General features: G+C 37.6%; 1 protein-coding gene across 1 annotated transcript in view; it reads right to left on the reverse strand.

The window, feature by feature from the left end:
• The window catches only part of col2a1b (collagen, type II, alpha 1b), a 53,216-nt gene that overhangs the window by 12,149 nt on the left and 20,713 nt on the right, over window positions 1–20,354 (reverse strand). Inside the window, 25 exon segments of the mRNA XM_032548879.1 lie at window positions 381–464; window positions 466–543; window positions 1,672–1,724; window positions 1,834–1,888; window positions 2,205–2,312; window positions 5,981–6,034; window positions 6,232–6,285; window positions 6,419–6,472; window positions 6,655–6,708; window positions 6,803–6,910; window positions 8,690–8,788; window positions 9,540–9,584; window positions 10,679–10,732; window positions 10,860–10,913; window positions 11,264–11,317; window positions 11,698–11,751; window positions 12,010–12,108; window positions 13,231–13,284; window positions 14,550–14,648; window positions 15,620–15,673; window positions 15,958–16,065; window positions 16,229–16,282; window positions 16,460–16,558; window positions 16,963–17,007; window positions 17,164–17,262. Coding sequence (XP_032404770.1) covers window positions 381–464; window positions 466–543; window positions 1,672–1,724; window positions 1,834–1,888; window positions 2,205–2,312; window positions 5,981–6,034; window positions 6,232–6,285; window positions 6,419–6,472; window positions 6,655–6,708; window positions 6,803–6,910; window positions 8,690–8,788; window positions 9,540–9,584; window positions 10,679–10,732; window positions 10,860–10,913; window positions 11,264–11,317; window positions 11,698–11,751; window positions 12,010–12,108; window positions 13,231–13,284; window positions 14,550–14,648; window positions 15,620–15,673; window positions 15,958–16,065; window positions 16,229–16,282; window positions 16,460–16,558; window positions 16,963–17,007; window positions 17,164–17,262 — 1,773 coding nt within the window.

Consider the following 20,354-nt stretch of genomic DNA (forward strand, 5'->3'; position numbering starts at 1 on the left):
TGTTTGTGTGCAACTCTGAAGTAAAAGGCTGGGGTTCCATTCTTACACTGTCACCAGATTGTGCTGCTTTGTGCCATCACATCTTAGTCTGCTATTAGAGTCAGTGATAGACACTGACAGCTCTGTGTATTAGTGGTGAGCATGTCCATTACTGCTAAAATTGGCTGTCCGGCTTGAAAGGAAAACATAAAAGTAGCTCAAAATGCAGAAAACAAATACATTTAAATATTTTCTTCTCTTTAGACTTGCACCTCCATGCAACAGTAGGTGGGTGCAACAGAAACCATAGTGTTATTTTCAGCCTAACAAGGTCACAGATTTCCACATTATGTAAAAGCCTGTCTCCTGGGTGCTTATAGGAGGAGGTGCAGCACACTCACAGGAGGACCGTCCTCTCCAGGGTCACCCTTCTCTCCTGGAGCTCCTGCAGGACCGCGTAGTCCAGCGTCGCCTTGTCTGCCCTGGAGGTCCACCGTCTCCTCTCACTCCTTTTGGTCCGTCTTTACCAGGAGGGCCAGCAGGACCTGCAGGTCCAGGATTACCCTACCAAGCATTTGAATAAAACATATAAAGTAGGTCTCATTTTGAGCGTAAGTTGACAAACAAATATTTCTGTTTACAGAGTCCATACACAGCAACAATAAAAAGTTGCTGTGTATGTATATTCAACATTTTGACAAGGCTAAATAGCTCAAAGACACATTTTATTGTTAGGAATTACCTAAAGAAAGTCCTTCTGCTATAGAAAAACAGTTCTGGCAATGTGTGTGTGTGTGGGTGTGGGTGTCGGGTCAGGAAAGGTAAATGCTCTACAGCTGCTTATAGATCAGGCTGGGAAAATTAATCTAATATTCTATAGATCAGCATTTGATACTTATCTCAAATTGACCATGTCAAAAACTATCACTATCCAACCCCACCATACACTATCTACAATTGCATCGGTAACAAAAAGGGTACATTTTATCTAATCACTGGATCACTAGATCTTATTAAATCATTTCAAATAATAGTGAAGGTTATTTTCAGGAGAGACACCTTAGTGTGGTTGTTATTAAATGTCAGTTATCCCTAATGAAGATGACCTTTGGATTACTTCAGAGGTTTATTTTTAGGCCTCCCATCTTTACTTTGTACTTGCCATGTCTGTGACAGAGTATGCAGGCATAGTATGATTTTTTATTTCCATGCTGATAGCACACAGTTTACATCTCTTTTAACCTAAGAGGCAGGAAACAGATGTCTACAAGATATCAAAGATGGCACAGAACATCCTGCAGTAATACTTCAACCCAAAATTATTTATACCTCCAACAGAGTCAAGTTTATACTAGTAGTTTATTGTGACCAGCACAATTTGCCTGGAAGTCAAATCAAAGATAAGAAGAGTTATGAAAAAGCTGATTAGCAAATAAAAGAAGGGCTAGGCTGATTTAATATCAATTAAAGGTTTCCATTCCTTTTTTGGGCATGTTTTATTTATAAAACTTGGTATTTTATTAGCAGTTTCTATTTATGAAAAATTTTTTTTTCTAAATATTTCTTCCAGCACTTTTGTCTTGTCTGTTTGATTGGATTAATGTTGTATTATATGTAATTCATATTACTACTGTTTTCATTACAGAGTAAAGTGGATGAGCAGAGGTAGAGTGAACAAAGCGGTGAACTTACGTTGGGGCCAGGAGGTCCAACTCGCCCAGCAGCTCCAGGGAAACCAGTGGCACCCTAACAGAGTAGACCACAGTGTTGTCACTAAGCAATGTCATATAAGTGAGAGCAACAGGCTAACAAGAAGCAGCCAACAAAATAGTATATTTTCAAAAAGACACTTACCTGGAGGACCCTGGGCACCACGAGCACCTTTAGGTCCAGAAACACCTGTAGGACCCTAGGACCAAAGCAGAACTGTAAATCAGAATATGATCTTTTTTTTGTTTGTTTGCTTCATGAACATTTTTATGTTTTATGGCAGGTGTAGAACAATTCATTACTGTTAGCTGTATATGAATGTTCAACAAAGAGATAAAAAAGAACATTTCTGCTTGATTGGGTGCTCACATTGTCACTTAGAATAAATGTCAGGAAGTGCCTCTGCTTTCCCTATAGCAGCAGTCAGGCAGCCTTTATGGTTAAACCCCCATTCATTTAGATCTGAACAAAGTTAAATGTTGCAGATTAGCAGCTGGGTTGATAATGAAACTTACCGCAGGGCCAGGAGCACCGGATGGTCCTTGGGGTCCAGGGGCTCCAGCATCTCCCTTCTGTCCAGCTTCTCCCTGCTCTCCTTTGGTTCCAGGCTGACCATCGGATCCCTGGGAATAAAACAGGATGTGCATACCTCAAGCTTTTTCTCACATTCAGCATTTAATAAGCATGATGTAAACCAGTGATCAGTTGATTCTGCATTTTGGTTTCTGCTCTCCTGACTCAATACTGAACACTGACATGTGTCTCTATCAGCTCTACAAAACATAAAGACTGAATTTTATTGGCTACTCTTCCTTGCAAAAAGCACCTGCTCAACCAGACTGGATGGGGAGGGTCTGTGACCAATTTTTAAAGTCCTAATTGTTCTTGACTTTGACAGGGCCATTCTAGCACATGTATATGCTTTCGTATAAACTCTATTCACATATGCTGTTTTAGGCCAGGCTGGATTTTTAGGGTCATTGTTCTGCTAGGAGGTGAACCTCTGCCTAAATTTTAAGTTATTTAATGTCCTGCTGTCTCTGTTAGGAGTAGTTTCCACACTGCATGATTGTGCCATCCCCATGCTTCACAGTGGAGAAAGATGTTGTGAAGGATTTTAATCTTTGTCACCTCACCAGAGAACTTCTTTACAAATATTTATTTCATCATCTACATGGCTTGTAGTGCATTTTTAATGGCAACCCTTGTAATCTACATTGAACAATGGCTTTTTGCTTCCCACTTTTCCATAAAAGCCAGATTTGTGGAGTGAATGACTAATGGTTGTCCTCTCGACAGATTCCCCCAGCAATGGATCTCTGCAGGTCCTTCACCGTTAACAGAAGCATCTTGACGGCACTTTGATTAATGCTCTCCTTGCCTGGACTGTCAGCTTAGGTTGTCAGCTACGTCTTGGAGAGTTTGCAGTTATGCCACAGTCTTTACGTTTTTGGATGACAGACTATACAGAGCTCAGCGAGAATAAATCCTTTTCTTTCCACTTCACTTCACAATTAACCACCAGCTTGCACTGGTCTAGCACATAAAATCTCAATGAAATGCACCGAAGTTTGTGGTTGCAACTTTACAAAATGTGAAATGCTTCAAACGACATCAATCTTTTTGTACAGCCCAGTAAAGACAGTGGCAGATGTACTTCTTTGATAAAAAACTTGATTAAAAATGTGACAGGCTCCAGAGTAAAATTGACACAAGCTTTAAAAAAAAGCGGCACAAAATTTTGGTTGTTTGTTTTCAGTATTTCGGGTGATGAGCTGTGATGTTACAGTATGTAAGCTGTGAATGGGGAGTATTTACAGAGCTTGCAGGAGTATTCAGGCTGACATAAAATCTATAATTAATCATAGTTGTATTCTGTAGAGGAAAAAGCCTTGAGATAAATGTTGCACTAACAAATATATTGATGAAATCCATTTGAAAGGATGTGGCTTATGAAAACCATTCAAGGGATTTCTGTCTAGAGTGTAAGAATAAATGAAATGACAGAAGCTATGGCTTCTGACAGTCTGTAAACTCATATCTTTCCAAATAATTATACACTAAAGGAACAAGACAGAGTAATTAAATTGGAGGAAAAGACTGGCAAAGGCAGCGTCACATCTGAGTGTTTTCAGATAGTGTCAATGAAAAGGAAATGATGTGTCAGGTAGATGTCATGTTATAATGTGGAGAACGTCTCTATTTGATAGAGAAAAGAAAGTTAATGAAACCTGGATTCTCACTTCTACGTGATCAAAATGGCAACGTTTTTTGTCTTCTCTCATTAACACAGAGAATGACAAATGATGCCAAGCTGATTTCAGTACAGTAATCCAATTATAAAGATGATAAGGAGGTGTGCAGTTTCAAGTTTAAAGCATGTTGAAGAAATTTACTTTAACAAGAATTTGGAGGCTAATAAACTTGACCACATTTAATTTTAGTTATTGTAGTTGGAAAAAAAAATTCACGTTATCATCTTGCAGTTGGTCTTTATTCAGATATTTTCTTCTGGTAAGACATAGTGATTTCTCTCCACTGTCGCTGCATGCTTGCTAAGGATGAATGATTGTCAATGACTTGATGCAATTGACCAGGCCTCCTTAGACAGATAACTTCTACCATTTGATAATAAATAATGAAGTGACACTGATGATATTTAATTATACTATAAATGCATTGAGTGAAGTTGGATCTGAACATGTTACTGGACTGTACTGGAGTAATTTAGATGGGTTTGAACTGAATTTAGGTCTAAAATGTATGTAGAGAGTATACATATTACATACATATATACATACTGTACATATATGAATGTTTACAAATTACCTTGAGATTCAAATAAAATGAATTGAGATGATCTGAAATTGTGTGAGATTGTGTGAGAGCTAAACATTGAAAGGAACTGCTAACAGGTTGAGAGTATTATTGTGTTTTAAGCTTAGTATAGCAATCTGGTTGCAGTAACAGTGAATGTAGTAGGGTGTAAAATTACCTATGATCAGTCTGTGCTTAGGGGTGTGCAGAAGATCATGATAACCCGACACACATCCTGAATCATTATAAGAACACATTATTTTTCATCTTGCATCAAAATCTAAAAACGATACCAAACAAAATAGAAGTCTGTAATTGTGATGTGTTATGGGTAAAATGTATGTAAGTTTTCCTATCTGAGGACAGTGAAGTGTATTTTCTCCTATTCTGTATTAAGGATATATTCTGTTTTAGAAAAATAGGGTTGGATTCTATAGATGAAGCTGGGTGTTTACATAAATGATATAATTAGGCAGTACATTATATCTAAATATCAATTTTAACTGTATGTATGAGAAAATAGTCTGATATGTCCACCTATAATGGAGTCACATCATCTACAGCTCCCAACATCATCAAAGGAATCGAACAACATCAAAAATCTCAGGGGGACAAGAGGCAAGGTGGCGAATGGAAAATCTATCCTGAGTGGTTGTTATCTATAGGGCCTCAGGCAGCACTGCAGCACAAACAAAAACATTTCTTCCCATGGAGAGCAGAGTTCAGGAACACTTCTGAAAACAACCATCTTAGGACAGTTACTCACTGCATCCAAAAAAAGCACATAAAATACAGAAGATACCAAGGCAAAGATGCTCAGCTTTCCAGAGTAAAATAAGTTGAAATATATCAGGTACTTTGACTAAATTTGAAGTCAACAACAAAACATCAAAGGTAGGAGCATCCTTTCTAATAGGGCAACATGGACTCCATTTACAGAAATAAGTGACATTTACATTTATGATTTTCTCTATTTATTGACCTACCGAATCCACTAACTGTCCAAACCAGTTAGTGGATTTGGGATAATGTGCGGAACATTTTCCACAGACACTTTAACTGGCAATGGGCAGAAAGTGGTAAATTAATGCAAATTGTATGGCAAATGTTTGTGAAAGCACCATTAATGCTGGATCTGTTGCTTATGTCATTTTCATTTAAGGTTTTGCTTATTTCAGTCAGGTAATTCTGTACACCAAACAATAGCAAAACAATAGTACAAACATCTGAGTCTCTACACTGACCTACTATCACAGTTAAACTCCGTCTTTCTCACTTTCAAACATTAGATGTCTACATTACTATCATAAATAAAATCAAGTTGTATGCTAGTTTAGATGTGAGTGATTATTATAATTTATAATGGGATTGAAATCTCTAACAATTAATTGCTTCTATTTTTTTGTTTTTAAGTCATATTTCCCAGTAGAAGACAACATAAGACAATCATATTCTTGTTTTTAATTAAACTTACAGGAGGTCCAGCAAACCCAGCAGGCCCAGGAGGTCCAGTCTCTCCTCTGTCTCCCTGAAAGATGAAGATGAGGCAAAAACATTTATTGAAAGAACATTCCTGTTCTCTCAGTTATCAAAGAAGATTTGTAACCTTACGACTAATGAAAGATCCTAAATAATTAACTCCAGTACAGTTAATGCACCTTACTGTATAGCTGAAACTGTTTATTTTTTTTATAAACTTAAACTGTCTGGAACTGCAACACTCACAGGTGCACCACGAACACCAGCAGGTCCAGATGGTCCAGCAGGTCCAGATTCACCCTACAAGAATCACATATACATCACCAGCAAAACACATTAAATAACTTGTTAATATGCAGTCAGTGGCTGCTTCATAGTTTAACTGATGATTTCAGCAATAAAGCGCTTTCAAAAAGACAAAAATATTACTTACCTTCTCGCCATTTGGACCACCAGGACCAGGAGGACCAATTGGACCAGTAAGACCCTACATATCAGAAGGAAAAACAATTAATCCAGACAATATTTAGCTTGTTGTGATCGCTGAAAAATGAAGACTCTTACTTTTAAGGCCATTTAAGTATTGGCCATTGAAATTGTTTTGTCATTTTAATTATTTTTAGGAAGTTTCATTATTTATAAAAAATGAAATAAGTGACTATCCCATACTCTGGCGCCATCTTTGCCGGGAGCACCTTCAGGTCCTTTCTCTCCAACATCACCCTGCAGGGAGAGGAGGTTGATAAAAAATCACTCAATCATGTTTTATGTCCAACTATCCTTAATTTTTAAAAGACATGGTCCCGTCAGAGCTTACTCTGTCTCCTTTGGGTCCAGGAATGCCAGCAGCTCCTCTCTCTCCTGGCATACCCTGCAGACCTGGTGGACCCTGAGCTCCTGGACCTCCAGCAGGCCCAATGGCTCCCTGTTACAGATCATGGATTAAAGCAGACAGCTCAGTCTAGGAGCAGCTGTGAGTTGAGACAGTCACTAAAAACTTACTTCAAGCTTTCAGTTCATGAAGTAACTTTTTGAAAGCTTCTGCACCAGGTGCTTACATCTAATTCAAAAAGAGACTTTTGTGTTTTCTGACACATTTTCGATTGCTTTTGCTAAAACTTTTCAGTTAGTTGAAAACATAATAAAATAATGATGACATCTGAGGATGAGAAAAAAAAAAAAAATTCTGTCTGCTTCAACAAAGAACCAAACCCATTTCTGATGTGGTGCTTTGTTTCCAAAGCTATCACAGGATTGGAAAAATAGAAGAATTTGATCCAAATCACACCAAAGTAGAAGTAATACTTTATCTTTATAAGTCAGTCAGTTAATTACAACTAAAGTTAGAGTTATATGTACCCCCTTATTGCTCTTTTAGTAAAAGAAAGAAAGGTGGCTCTTGTCAGGACAAACTCCATTCTGCAGATCAAAGGCAAAAAAAGAAAAAAAATATGGAAAAGGCAGTTGTTTTTTTTAAGTGGGTGCATCAGGCCCACTCCTGGTCAGAACTTGTAAGATTTATACAGAGTCTATTCTGCTCGGCTTCAGATGCACAACGTATCTCGATCCTATCTCATGTTATTACGGCTAACAGCAGGGTTCACGCTGCAGCAATTTTTCCTTTGGGTACTTTCAAGCTACTGTTTACTCAAGGCCAAGCGAGTGACGTACAGAGCAGTGTGGCTTGTGCAATAAATCTGATGCTTTCTTTTTTTTAATACCACCCACAGAATGTCTGTTCACCCCACCCCCATCATCATCATCACATTCATGCTGGCTCTAATCCTCATCCTTTCTATCCGCTCCTGTCTGACCTCACAGGAAAAAAAAATCTATAAACTGGGATTAAAATCTGAGCGGATAATAAACCAAATGATAGAGAGCCGCTACTGCTGTGAGCGCTTTCCACCCTCAATGGACTAGTGACAAATTACTGCTGCAGAAGGAGTTGACAGAGATGCAAAAACGTATGATTCGACTCAAAAACTGAGGTTTCCTGTTTTTATTGCAGAGACAGAATGAAAGCTGATGGTATTGGACAGTACATAAACTAGGGGAAAAAATATGAGCAAAAGGGAGAGATTAATAAGGTCCAGAAGTACATCAATCCCAGTCTGGACGTTTGCTGGAACTCTAACCGTTGCACAAGTAAAACAACTTTTTCAGGTGTTAAAAATTGTGCAGCAGGGAAGTTTTGTCAAACTCAATTTGGATTATTTTTTGAATTTCAGGGTACAATTAGAAACACAACAGAGTTTTTCCCTTAGAACCCCTGTTAATAACGTCAAACCCATGAGCTATAATTTGGTAAGAGCTGCCTCGGAATCACTAAGGCACCACAAAGTTAATTCCCTTTTATGAAATGAAATGTTCGTCATCAAGAATACTGAACGGGGGTGCTGTTTCATGACCCAGAGGTAATTTAGACTTCCATTAGACTGTCATCTTCTGACAAATCACCAGACAATTAAGAACTAGATTGGGGTGAGGTAACTCTCCCAATAACTTTCTTCGGAAATCACCAAACGTGATATTATATAAAACACAAAAACAGAAAATGTAATTAGTCAGTCACTCATCTCCTGAGGTCGCTCTGTGTCGGCTGTTAGGGGTGAGACAGATACCTAATTTGCCAGCTGTGTAGGCGCAACTGATCGAAACCTGTGTACTGGATAATAATCCTGGTCTGAACTCTGAACTTCACCTTGGGTCCGTCAGTTCCAGGAGTTCCAGGCAGACCTCTGGGTCCCTGCAAACCTTGCGGTCCAGCAGCTCCTCTCTCTCCTGGAAAACCACGCTCTCCCTGAAAAGGGGCACAGTGGCAATTAAAAACTATCAGTAACACACAGAAAAATCAACTGTTGGCCAGAAATGGATAAGAAAACTAAAAGCTAAAATACATTATTGATTTGAAGCCACATTATGTATGAGCTGACATGTCCCCCTGGCAAGTCTCTTCAGTTTGGATGCCCTTACTGAGTGAAAAACAATCAAAGTTAACTATTTTCAGTGGCAGAGGCTTACAAATGAACTCAAGAGCAGACATGTAAGAAGCAGTTTAAAAGGAAATAAAACATGTTCATTCAGGCTGTCGGAAAGTGAGAGAGAGCAGGACTCTTAGCAAGTTTGTTCTGTGTTACATATTGAGTTTTTCATCTCATCATAAAATGTCTACAGCCTTTTGGAAATCTGAGAGCTAAAGCAAAGATCTATTTCACCAAGAGATGTTAACCACTCTAGCCAGGCTAATATAAATAAGCTAAAGACAGCTTAAAATCCTGCAGTTCTTACTTTGAAATATTCCTGTTTTGCAGTGATTTTTCTCTCACACACAAAAGATATGACATTGCTTCTGCTTGTAATATCACTAATGACAACCAAAGGCTTTTCTTATATCTTTTTGCGTTGAAATTGGCCAAACTAATAATCGGCAGGTAAAAAGTTGTCAAAAATCAGATATCAGAAATTGACCATAAACTTTAAATGACACATCTCTATAACCCTTTGTGGTAACCACCTGACCAACCAGTTTAAGTGAAATCGAAGGGACTTACTCTGGGTCCAGTGGCACCAGCAGCTCCAGCTTCTCCTGGGACGCCCTAGAGAGACAAGTAGACAGCAGAAGATCAGGATGTTTGAATGTCAACAGTACAACTATTGGGTGTAGAAATATATTGCTGTTATATAAATGCTTTCGGACTCATGTTAACAGAAGGTACTTGATAACTTTAAAAAAATATAGGCTATTTCTATTTTATTTTATTTTTTTGCTCATGGCGTCAAAACTTTTTAGGCAGAACTTGGTTAAAGTTAGAGCAGCTGCAGTGTCTGATACAGATGAACTGTGTTTAAGCTTCTGACTGAAAACTGCTGCTATTTCTCCTGGCACTATAATTAGCATGGGAAGTAAGGGGCAGCAGCCACCTACGTTTGAGGCAACAGGAGAGAGCAGAAAAACTCTCCCGTTGAAATACTAAGCTGCAGCAAAAGTAAATTTTTTATGGATGCAAATTCTAACATATTTTGTAAAACACTTGATGAAGTGATGGCTAAAACTAAATCTCCACTATTTGTTTATATACAAGCCAGCATTGCAATGTAGTACAGCTAGCTGCAGCAGGAGTTTAGAAAAAAGACAGTTTGAACTTTTTTTTTTAAACATAGCTTTAGAAAAAAAAGAAATATGTTCACAGATTTATTTATTTCTGTAAGTAAATCTGGGGGCCCATGACACACATTATTATTTAGAGTAAATTCTGTGGTGTCACTTGTGTTTCTCCTGGCACTAGGAGAAACACTAGTGCCAGTGTTTCTCCTAGTGCCACTACAATAAGAGTAGTGGTATTTCACCGGCGGCTGGAACCTCCCAGTTGTCCTACACCTCTCATGTCTCTTCACAATGTCAGACTAGAGTCAAGCAGGGTTTTCTTTCCCCGCTGATTCTGCCAAGCCCGTTTCCTTGGCTGTGGTTTCGCTGGATGGGAGTTAGGGACAGTGGTAATCTCGTTCATCCATTCATGCGCATCACTAATTAGATGGCGCGCATGTTTACACTGGAAACCAGTGTAAACCAGTATACACTGGTATACAGGAAGATGTAAGAACGTTTCTGCAAATTCCATACAAAGCTTGTTTTCCTGTGTTACTGGGTGAGTTGTAACCTTTTAGCTGTACCCAAAAAAATTTTACAAACCTGGTCTCCCGGTTTGCCTCCCTCACCGGGAGGGCCAGGAGGTCCTGGAAGACCCTGCACACAGAAAAGAATAAGAAATGGTTGGTAAATGAACTCCTGAACCCAGGAAATTAACTATGGAACCTGTATAATTCAAAAAGCTGAATAAATGAATTTAAGTATAAATTAAGTATAGACTTACCTGGAAACCTGAGGGACCAGGTTGTCCTTGCTCTCCTCTCTCCCCAGCAGGGCCCTAAACACACAGTCAGTTAATGCAATTCATGTAGACTTTTATGATGATGAAAAAATATCAAAACATGTCACAATGATGTCATGAATCTCCTGAGAAATATTCTTTTAGGTGAAATATACATTAATGCCTTGAAAAAAATGTTAGCTGATGGTCTGTGAGTCACTTTTGCCATCCCATAATGCTCAGACATAAGTGTCAAGAACTTTTTTTGTTCCAGACAGAGCTATTGTAGACCTAGTCTGGGGAAATTGGGATACTGAATGATGTTTCCAAGTGTAGACTTTGAAAAGGAAGAGATAGCATCAGTGTTGAAGCTGAACAGAGTCGGGTGGGGGGATGAAAATACATACAGCAGGGCCAGGGGGTCCAGCCGCGCCCGTTTCTCCATCTTTTCCGGGCAGACCCTGAAGAGAGTGAAAAGATAGATATCATCAGTTTAGCCAAAGCCAAAGGTGATGCTATTAGCTGACAGACATCTCAGAGGTATAACTGAGCTTTTTTAACACAATTCTCTAGCCGAGTCAGAGTTTAATAGAAAATGACAGATAAATGCAATTCACCCCTGCAATAGAAGCTATGCAAAATGCTGAGCTTTGAACTGAAAATAATGTAAAAATAGTTGCTTTCCACAATTAATCAATACTTCATACTGATCTTTGTGAAAGAAATTCTACCATATACCGGTACTTTATAGCAGACACTATATGGTACTAGCAATATGATTTCTTAAAATCCTCAGAAATAAATTTTTGAATATTAATTAACACAGAAAACATCAACTTACTCTCAGACCAGGAGCTCCGGCCAGTCCTTTCTCACCAGATTTGCCAGATTCACCCTGTTAACAGTAAAAATAAGAAGCATCTGTCAGTCAATATGCCACTGCGGCCGATCTCGGTCCTGCACCTATTTATAGAGGGGAGAAGTTGCATATGTTGGTGCAGCAGAGCAAGTCAGATGGTGCTAATCCAGTCTGCTGTATGATTTTGTTTCAGGAATAGATTTTCAGAAAGTCATCTATCATTTGGTCATATAATGACCAGATAAATAATCTTGTCACATAGAGGACACATTTAACTTTGCTTGTAATACGTACAGTTGCTCCTTTGGGTCCAGGGAACCCCATGACACCAGACTGTCCTCTGGCTCCCTGAGGGCCGGGAGGTCCTGGACGTCCGTCCTCACCTGGAGCTCCCTGGCAAATTCAAATCAAATCAAAATCACAAACAGCGGATGAAGATTGAAATGTTTAAGATGTGACAGAAAAGCTAAGGTTGCAGTGATATGAAGCCAATGTTGAGGGGAAATATCAAAACGAAGATAGAAAATGTCTGAGCGGAGTCAGAATGATTTGTTAGTGAGGTTTCATGTAAAGGTTGTGGCAAAAATCACATTAAAGCAGATGAATAATGGCTGTTCACATTTCGTACAGTTAAAATTGAATTACAAATCCCTTCCTGGCTGTTTTATATAAGATATTAAACACAAACACACACACACACACACACCCACACACATGAATGGGCTGACAGATTATTATTTTTTTGCTTAGAAAAAATATAAACACATTACATTTTCTTTTATTGTTTAGCAGATGATATAGTCCTTCTATTAGAGACAAAACCTTGCAATTGTTTGCAGCTCCTATGGGGCTAAATGACATGAAAGTGTGTAAGTGGAAATGTTCACCTCCTCTCATTTAATTTGGACAATGTGAGTTTATGGAAGACTGCTACAACTTTAAAGAAGCTTATTATTGGGGAAAAACTGTTATTTGTTATGATTTCTTCTTTTTTCTGGTCATTTTAGCCTTTTGTAATTTCAGTTTGCATCGTTTCATACCTTACTGTGTTTGGTTGCAAAATGGAATCATATAAAAGGAATCATTTTGTAAGCAAATGTGTTTTTATGTCTTAATATAAAAACATCTGCCAACAATTTGTTCTGAGTTGGTCCAAAGAGTGTTTAGAATCGAAATAATTGAAAATATACTGTCATAGGAAGGTTTTGGAAAATTGTGTACAGATAAATTAAACTGCATTTCAAGATTTGAAGATTTCTGTGATTATTTCTTAACTAAAAGAGAAATAAAGTAATAAATAATGAAATGGAACAATAGTGTCATAAATAGGAGCACATAGAGTTCATCCAAAATTAATGAGATAATTGTCTTTTCTGTTAAATCTTAGTTTTAAAGCACTTCAAGGTTTTGTTTAAGTCAATATTATAGCTAATAATTCCAACGAACTAACAATTTAAAAAAAAAAAAAATCTTGAAATGCATTCATACATCCGTTACACAAAAAATTGCACTTACAGAAGGCCCAACTTTGCCCTGAGGTCCAGCATCACCAGGACGACCAGTCAGACCCTGTCAGAGATCGAGAAAAACAAAAAACAAAAACACATGAACCAAGAGATGACTCTATTAAAACACACACAAAACAGTGTTGGTAGGAAAAAACAAATCCCTGGAAAACAGCATTTACACATTTACACTTCAGACTGGTAATTTATGCAGGAAGCAGCAGTTCAATAATTAAGGAAAATGACATGTGAATGAGAGCAAAGGAAGGTAACTACAACACGGTGTGTTTATGCAAGTGTGAAGCAGTTTAATCACTGCAGGAGCTAGAAAACGTGCTGTGCAAGTGAGAATTAAAATTACTCATTTTGATCAAGCTTTGAGGAACAAGCTTGATTTATATGTCCTGTCTACCTGCTGTAAGAGCACCACCTGGTTTACAGTTATTGAGTGTTAAATTTGAAAGCTACAATCCAAAAGAGTTAATAAAAAAAAGCTTAGAAAAAGACAGTCAAGACAAACACATGAAATCCTTACCAAAACTTTGCATTAAGTCAGTTTGTGACTTTAATTGTACTTGCTTAATGGATTGTATTTTATAACATGTTACCTTTTTTTTTATTTATCTCCTAAATGCAAAATAACCATTTGCTGTTATTTATCTAACATGACATCAACTTAAATGCTAAGATAGTGAAGCTAACTCTCAAGTTTGTATATACGGCTGCTCTTCTGCTGCACACACTTCCTGCTGCAGCTGTAAGTGTTAGGAATATGTTGGCTTTTTCAGAGACTTTCAGGCCAAACTTTAATCCAGCTTCACTTGTTTCCACAGTGGAGCCTGCTGCAGGAAGGGAGTGAGAACAGCAGCAGATTTACATGTTCTGTTTTAACAAGCACAACCAAAACAACAGCGCAGATGTATTTAAATTATGTAAAATAATTGTTTTCCACTGTACCAGGATCAGGATTTGAATGAAGTGCTACGTGAATGTGAATGAGAGCAGCTTTACTGATATTTTTATTTGTCAGTGAAAAGAGAAGAAAATAATTTAACCAATGTAAATAAGCTGCAGGAGCATGGTTGCAAATACTGTTAAATGAAATAATTGGTTATGTAGAGCCAATTATTTGTAGAACCAATATGTAGAGCATGACATCATTCATCAGCCTTTAAAGGCTTTATCTCATTTAAAATGATGAATGAATGAAAAATAGGTCATGTTGTAAACTAGATGTTTAGGTGATGAACTATAAATAAGACTTAATTAGGATTTAACCAGGGGGATTTGTGAAGTGTGAACTGACAGAACACTGTAAGCGTAATTTACCCTTGCACCAGGAAGACCAGGCTCTCCAGGACGGCCAGGGTCGCCTGTGGCTCCCTTGGCACCGCTGGCCCCAGGGGGTCCGCGCTCACCTGGGGCTCCCTGTAGAAAATAAAGAAAATCATTCAGTTAGGGCCAAATTGTTGGGTGGCACAATTTTCTTTCTACCTCTAAGGAAATACGTTTTCCTGTTAAGAGTGTTCTTCAGCAGTTCCTTATTGATCTACTGAAGATGAGAAACTTAAATTGTGATAGATTCATTTTATTTTAAATTAAACTGTCTGTGAGAAGATAATGTTAAATGAGACATAGGCCTAAGTGATATGGCATATGTAGGTCATATAAAGGCATGGTGGGGCTATGGACTATGCTTCCATCTGGTGGCCACAAAGCAGAATTACAGTAAATGGTGGTAAAAATCAGAGTGAAATCCAAATGAAACAGGAGAGGAATATTTTCCTTAATCTTTATTAACTCAGGAGTGAAAACTGATTTGAGATCAGTGAACTCTGAGGTGTCAAGAGACTTGTTACACAAATCATCAACCTTGTTTTACTAATAGTAAAATATTAATTTGCTTATAAAGCATTTTCAATCTATGCTCTGAAGGGAACAATAAAAAAATGACAAAAATGTTGCTGATTCTTGTTTGATAGACAATAATTAACAAATCATTTCCGAGTTGTCAACTTTGCAAATTGAGATCAATTGAGACCAGTTAACAAACGGTAGATCACAGTAAAGATTAAATATTGCTTGAGATGAAATGATATCTGTCAAATAGAAATTATTCTTTTCAAATGTAATTTATGTCTTCTCACTGTCTTTTTTAAAGGTTTTGTTGGCTCTAGTGGCCTTTATTTGAAAGTAGTTCGACATAGGGCAGCGAGAGAGAGGAAAGACATGCGGCAAATGTCGCCAGGCCGGGAATCGAACCTGTGACTACCGCCACGAGGACTAAGGCCTCAATATTTGGGTTGTGCTTTGCCCCTGTGCCACCACAACACCCCCACACTGTTGGCTTTCAGATTGAGAATCATGTTCGTTACATATTCCTTGTAACCATAGCTCACCTTGTGACCAGCCAGACCATCCTGACCAGGGAAACCACGGTTACCAGGAGCTCCCTATGAAGAAAACACAAACAATCAGAGTAATGGTTTTATCACAAATAAAATATATATTTACGAGATTCCTAGGTGGACCCAAATTAAGTTCAGAAACAGTAAGCTCAGAAAAGTTTAAAATTGTTTTATCAGTTAAAAAAAAACTGAAACTATGTCATTATCATGATGTAACGATGGCATGCATTATGAACAAAAGGTTAAGTATTAATTTAACAGAAATTTAAACTTTGAACTTGTTGTATTTTCTTCAAAGTAACCCGTTTAATTAGATTTTTTATACTTACTCTTTCTCCTGGAGGTCCAAGAGGTCCAGCAGAACCAGGCTCACCTCTGGGTCCTCTCTTGCCTTCTTCTCCTTGAGGGCCAAGGGCTCCCTGAGGTCCAGCTGGTCCCTGTCAACAAATTCAATTTGTACAGAAAAACCACCATCAAATTGGAGTGAGAAAAAATATTAAATATTAAAAGCCTTGTCTGAAGGAACAAAACATTTCTTATTTGCTTTAAAACAAACAAAAAAATTACTTTCAAAATGAGTAAAATGAAAACAAAACTCACAATTTCTCCCTTTGGTCCAGCTTCACCCTTGAATCCGGCGATACCGGGATCTCCCTAATCCAGAGAGGAGATAAAGAGAAGTAATAAGAAGGGACGACATTTTCCAGATTAATTATTCTGAAAGAGAAATTAGCAGCGAACATAATTTCTGTACTGTCATCCAAATTAGAAGCCAGGTAGTTCCTAAATAACAGAGCTCCAATAAAGTATATAGAGTCATGAAGTATGTACAGATGTTCCTTTTGGCCCAAGGGGTCCAGTTGCTCCCTGAGGTCCAGGAGGCCCGCGAGGTCCAGGGAAGCCAGGAGCACCTGCGATACCTGGAGCACCCTACAGAGAGAAAGAGAAAAGGAAGTGAAGTCGACTGGCTGAATGATCAAAAAGACGTTTGTTTACTATCTGTTTTTATCACTGATCTGTAAGTTAAGGCCAAATAAGCGACTGTAAAGACTTATGTTTATCTGTGTTTAAGCATTACTGATCTAAACTGTTGCAGTCAGAACATGACTGAAAGTAAGTGATGTTCAGTTTCTATTTTACACAAGGGTTGTGTAAAAGGACTTTGATTCTATTATAATGTACAGTAGATACATGTATTATAGATTCAGATGTATCAGAATGTGTATTTCATACTCTAGTGCAACTCTAGTGTAAAACATAATTTGCACTCTGGCCAAACAACAGTGAGAAATGGACACAAACGACAGAAAAAGAAGAAAAAAAAAACAACTTACTGCTGAGCCTTTAGCTCCAGGGATACCGTCAGTGCCAGGGTTACCCTGCAGGAAAAAGAGACAAAACAAGCAAATATGCTAAAATAAATCCTCTTCATAATTAAATGTGTTTTGAACTGACTGGAGTCAGGGTTTATTGAATTAATAATATGGTTTATTGCATAATTTTATTTTCAAATTTTTGTTTATGGAATCACTTACAGAAGCACCAGAGGGTCCAGATGATCCAGGAGTGCCTGACTCTCCACGGGATCCTTGAGCTCCTTCAGGACCACGGGCGCCAGTAGGACCAGCTTCACCCTAAGTACAACACAGACAAAAGGACAATCATTTATTAATTTGTGTTGACCACATGCAATTGATCGTCCTAATTTTACAGAATTTTGATAACCTTTTAAAAGTACAAAGAAATATTTCTGAAGTGTACCAGAAAACTTGGCATTCATTGTTCATTCAATTAAAATGAACTATTATGAGAAGGAATTTAGAGAAGGAACAAAACTTTAAGCTTTATTCATGTTAACAAATTATGCTGCCCTATGAGGACACTATCTAGAGAAAACACAGATTTCATTCAAAACCAGTTACATGTGCTCCAAATTAACTCAATTATCACTCAGGAAACCATTTAGTTATTTACTGATTTAAAAAAGCAGACAGGTCTATCTGTTGAATCATCTGTTCTAAAAGTTTAATTAAAGAGAAGAAAAAAAAGTACAATCTCGATTAAAGTTATTCTCCCCAATATATCAAACGTGTTTAAAAGTATTTATGATCATTTTTAAGCCCATTTCAGGATTTATCAATTTGGACGTGAGCTCAGGATCAACCACTTAGCAGGAGAGATCTTTCAGTTTTTTAAAGAGGTGTGGAAATATACTGTATATATACATACTTTTTTGTAATTAACAATGAAGTAGTACAAAACTGGTTCTGCATCTGCATGACTCTATTTGCTTGGCGTAGGGTTTTGGGCTCATGCCGCTCCCCACAAGATGCCGCCCTGGGCAGTTGCCCATGTCGCCCATATCAGAAAGCGCCACTGAGAGCAGCCATTTTTTCTCAGTCTCATCTTTTTTCAAATGGCAACAGAAAGAACAAAGTGATTTTGGAGAGACCATAGTCACAGAAATGTGTGGCTACCCTAAACTGCTTATTCTTGCAAACCAAAAAGTGAAACTCAGTCCATGCATCAATGTATCAGGTGATCTCATCAGATGTTATCAGTACATCTTATTGGAAAGACTTTCACAGATTGCTTTAATTAAATCCATACGTACCAAACATCCTAATCCTAATCTTCCTCCTCTTCAAACTGTTTCAAATAATATCTGACGAAGCCAATTCGTTATTAAAGCCTCTGATCTGTCCTCTGGTCTGAGAATAAACTTGAAGCACAAAGCACAGTACAGGGGATAGAGCTGCTGCTTCTAATGATTCCTATTCTCTCCAGAGCATCTTTTCACCTCTCCAGGCTCTCATCAGTTTGATCCCTACCCTCATCATAGACGATAATGTCGTCTCCATACATTCTAGCCAATGAATAGGCAGAGCTGTGCAGCCTCGTCAGTCTACCTTCCCATCACCAATGCAAGCAAAATGTTACACATAGCTGATCCCTTTTGCATCACCATTCAAACCAAATGCACCACTCCTAGCATACCTAACCACCTTCTCACTGTCGTTGTGTATGTCCTGCATTTTCATCATACACTTCATAGGATCACCTCATTCCTAATGCAGTACCACTGTTTTCTCTCTTTGTACCAACCATGGATGCACCGATCCACTTTCTTCACTTCTGATACCAATACTGATATTTGAGGCTTAGTACTGGCCGATAGTCAATACTGAAAAACAGCTGATTCAACTTAAAACATTTATTTTTTTAAACACACATATAAATGTACTGAATTACAAATTAATTTGATAACTTTATCCCAGTAGAGCACATTTAAAATACACTAATAGCTTCACAAGCTTGGTCAAACATGCAAAAACAATATAACTTTACTTTGTTCAGTCAGTGCAATTAGAATTATAACAGCCAATATAAAATAAATAAATTGAAACTGACAAACTGCAGAAAATCTTCTTTTGAATGGTTCAGATAGTGAAATTAGAAATTCTAAATATAATGTAAAAATAAATAATAAAGCATGACATCGCTCAAAGCACAAGGCATACAATAAGACTGAATAGATCTGCCTTTATGGATCGTGCACTTTGTTACCGATCCCTGATCTAGATATTTCTTCTACAGATGTTAATTTCGGAACAGTCTCTAGTACCCATACATTTGCTCATCTAAGATTTCTACAGAATATTTGGCTAACCAAACAAAAACTAATGTTTTCACATAGGGTCATGGTTTGGATTACTTTTATCCCTCAGTCCAATCATCACTTGAGTGTCTGAAACTGCTGTTTCATAAACAGACCTTATCTATAACGAGGAAAATATTTTTTCATAGTGCAGTATGTACTTTCTCTAGATCCACAAAGACCACACTCATCAATCTCAACCCTCTATTGTTCTTCTAAAATTGGATATCTGTTCCCTGTTTGAATCTCCCAACCATCTAGGATTGTGTTAAACCATCTGTTGAAAAAGATCACAGCTCTCTCTCAACACATCTCTGTAATCTCTTCATCCTCTTCATGTTTGCCCACACTTCCTCCAGACTAAATCTCTAAACATTTTGAATCTCTAACTTTCCTCCATCTGTCCTCTTTACTCTCTCTCATTTTTATTATTTAGCTCCTCAGTGTACTCTTCTCATATTCTCAGAAAATAGGATTCCTATTTTCATTCTTAATCACAAGTATGTCAGTTGAACCTAATGTTATTATTTATCCAATTAAAATAATTCCCTTTCTCTTTCCTTTGTGTCCAGCTTGTCATACAGCACTCTGTGAAATGATGAAATGCAATACTTCTCTGGACAAATATCTTTCAGCAAACATGACAAAATCAACAGAATGCTATTAGATTATGTTAAAAATAATAACACAAAACTGAATCTGTCTTTCTATATGATTGGATTTTCCATATTTGTTTAGAAATTGTGGGAGGAAACTGAACAAAAAATACTTTCATATATATTCCTGATCTATCCAAATCAAACAACTTTGCCTCACAACCTCTGCTGTACTTGTCCAGTCATCTGGCACCTCTTCTTTTTTTGTAACTTCCTTACCATTCATCCTTTCATTTTGTTGACAATTGTTGCCCATTGATGTGGAAAACATGGGAACATTTAGGAATATATAACAAAATGAAGTCTTTAATACTACAGAGAGAAAGGTTATTCATATATGCAAAACGAACAGTTGTAAGGAACTAATTCACACCAAGGTCAAACCAAACACAGCTCATAGAATTAGCAAAAA

The sequence above is a fragment of the Xiphophorus hellerii genome, chromosome 20, assembly GCF_003331165.1.
Source record: "Xiphophorus hellerii strain 12219 chromosome 20, Xiphophorus_hellerii-4.1, whole genome shotgun sequence".
Taxonomy (NCBI): domain Eukaryota; kingdom Metazoa; phylum Chordata; class Actinopteri; order Cyprinodontiformes; family Poeciliidae; genus Xiphophorus; species Xiphophorus hellerii.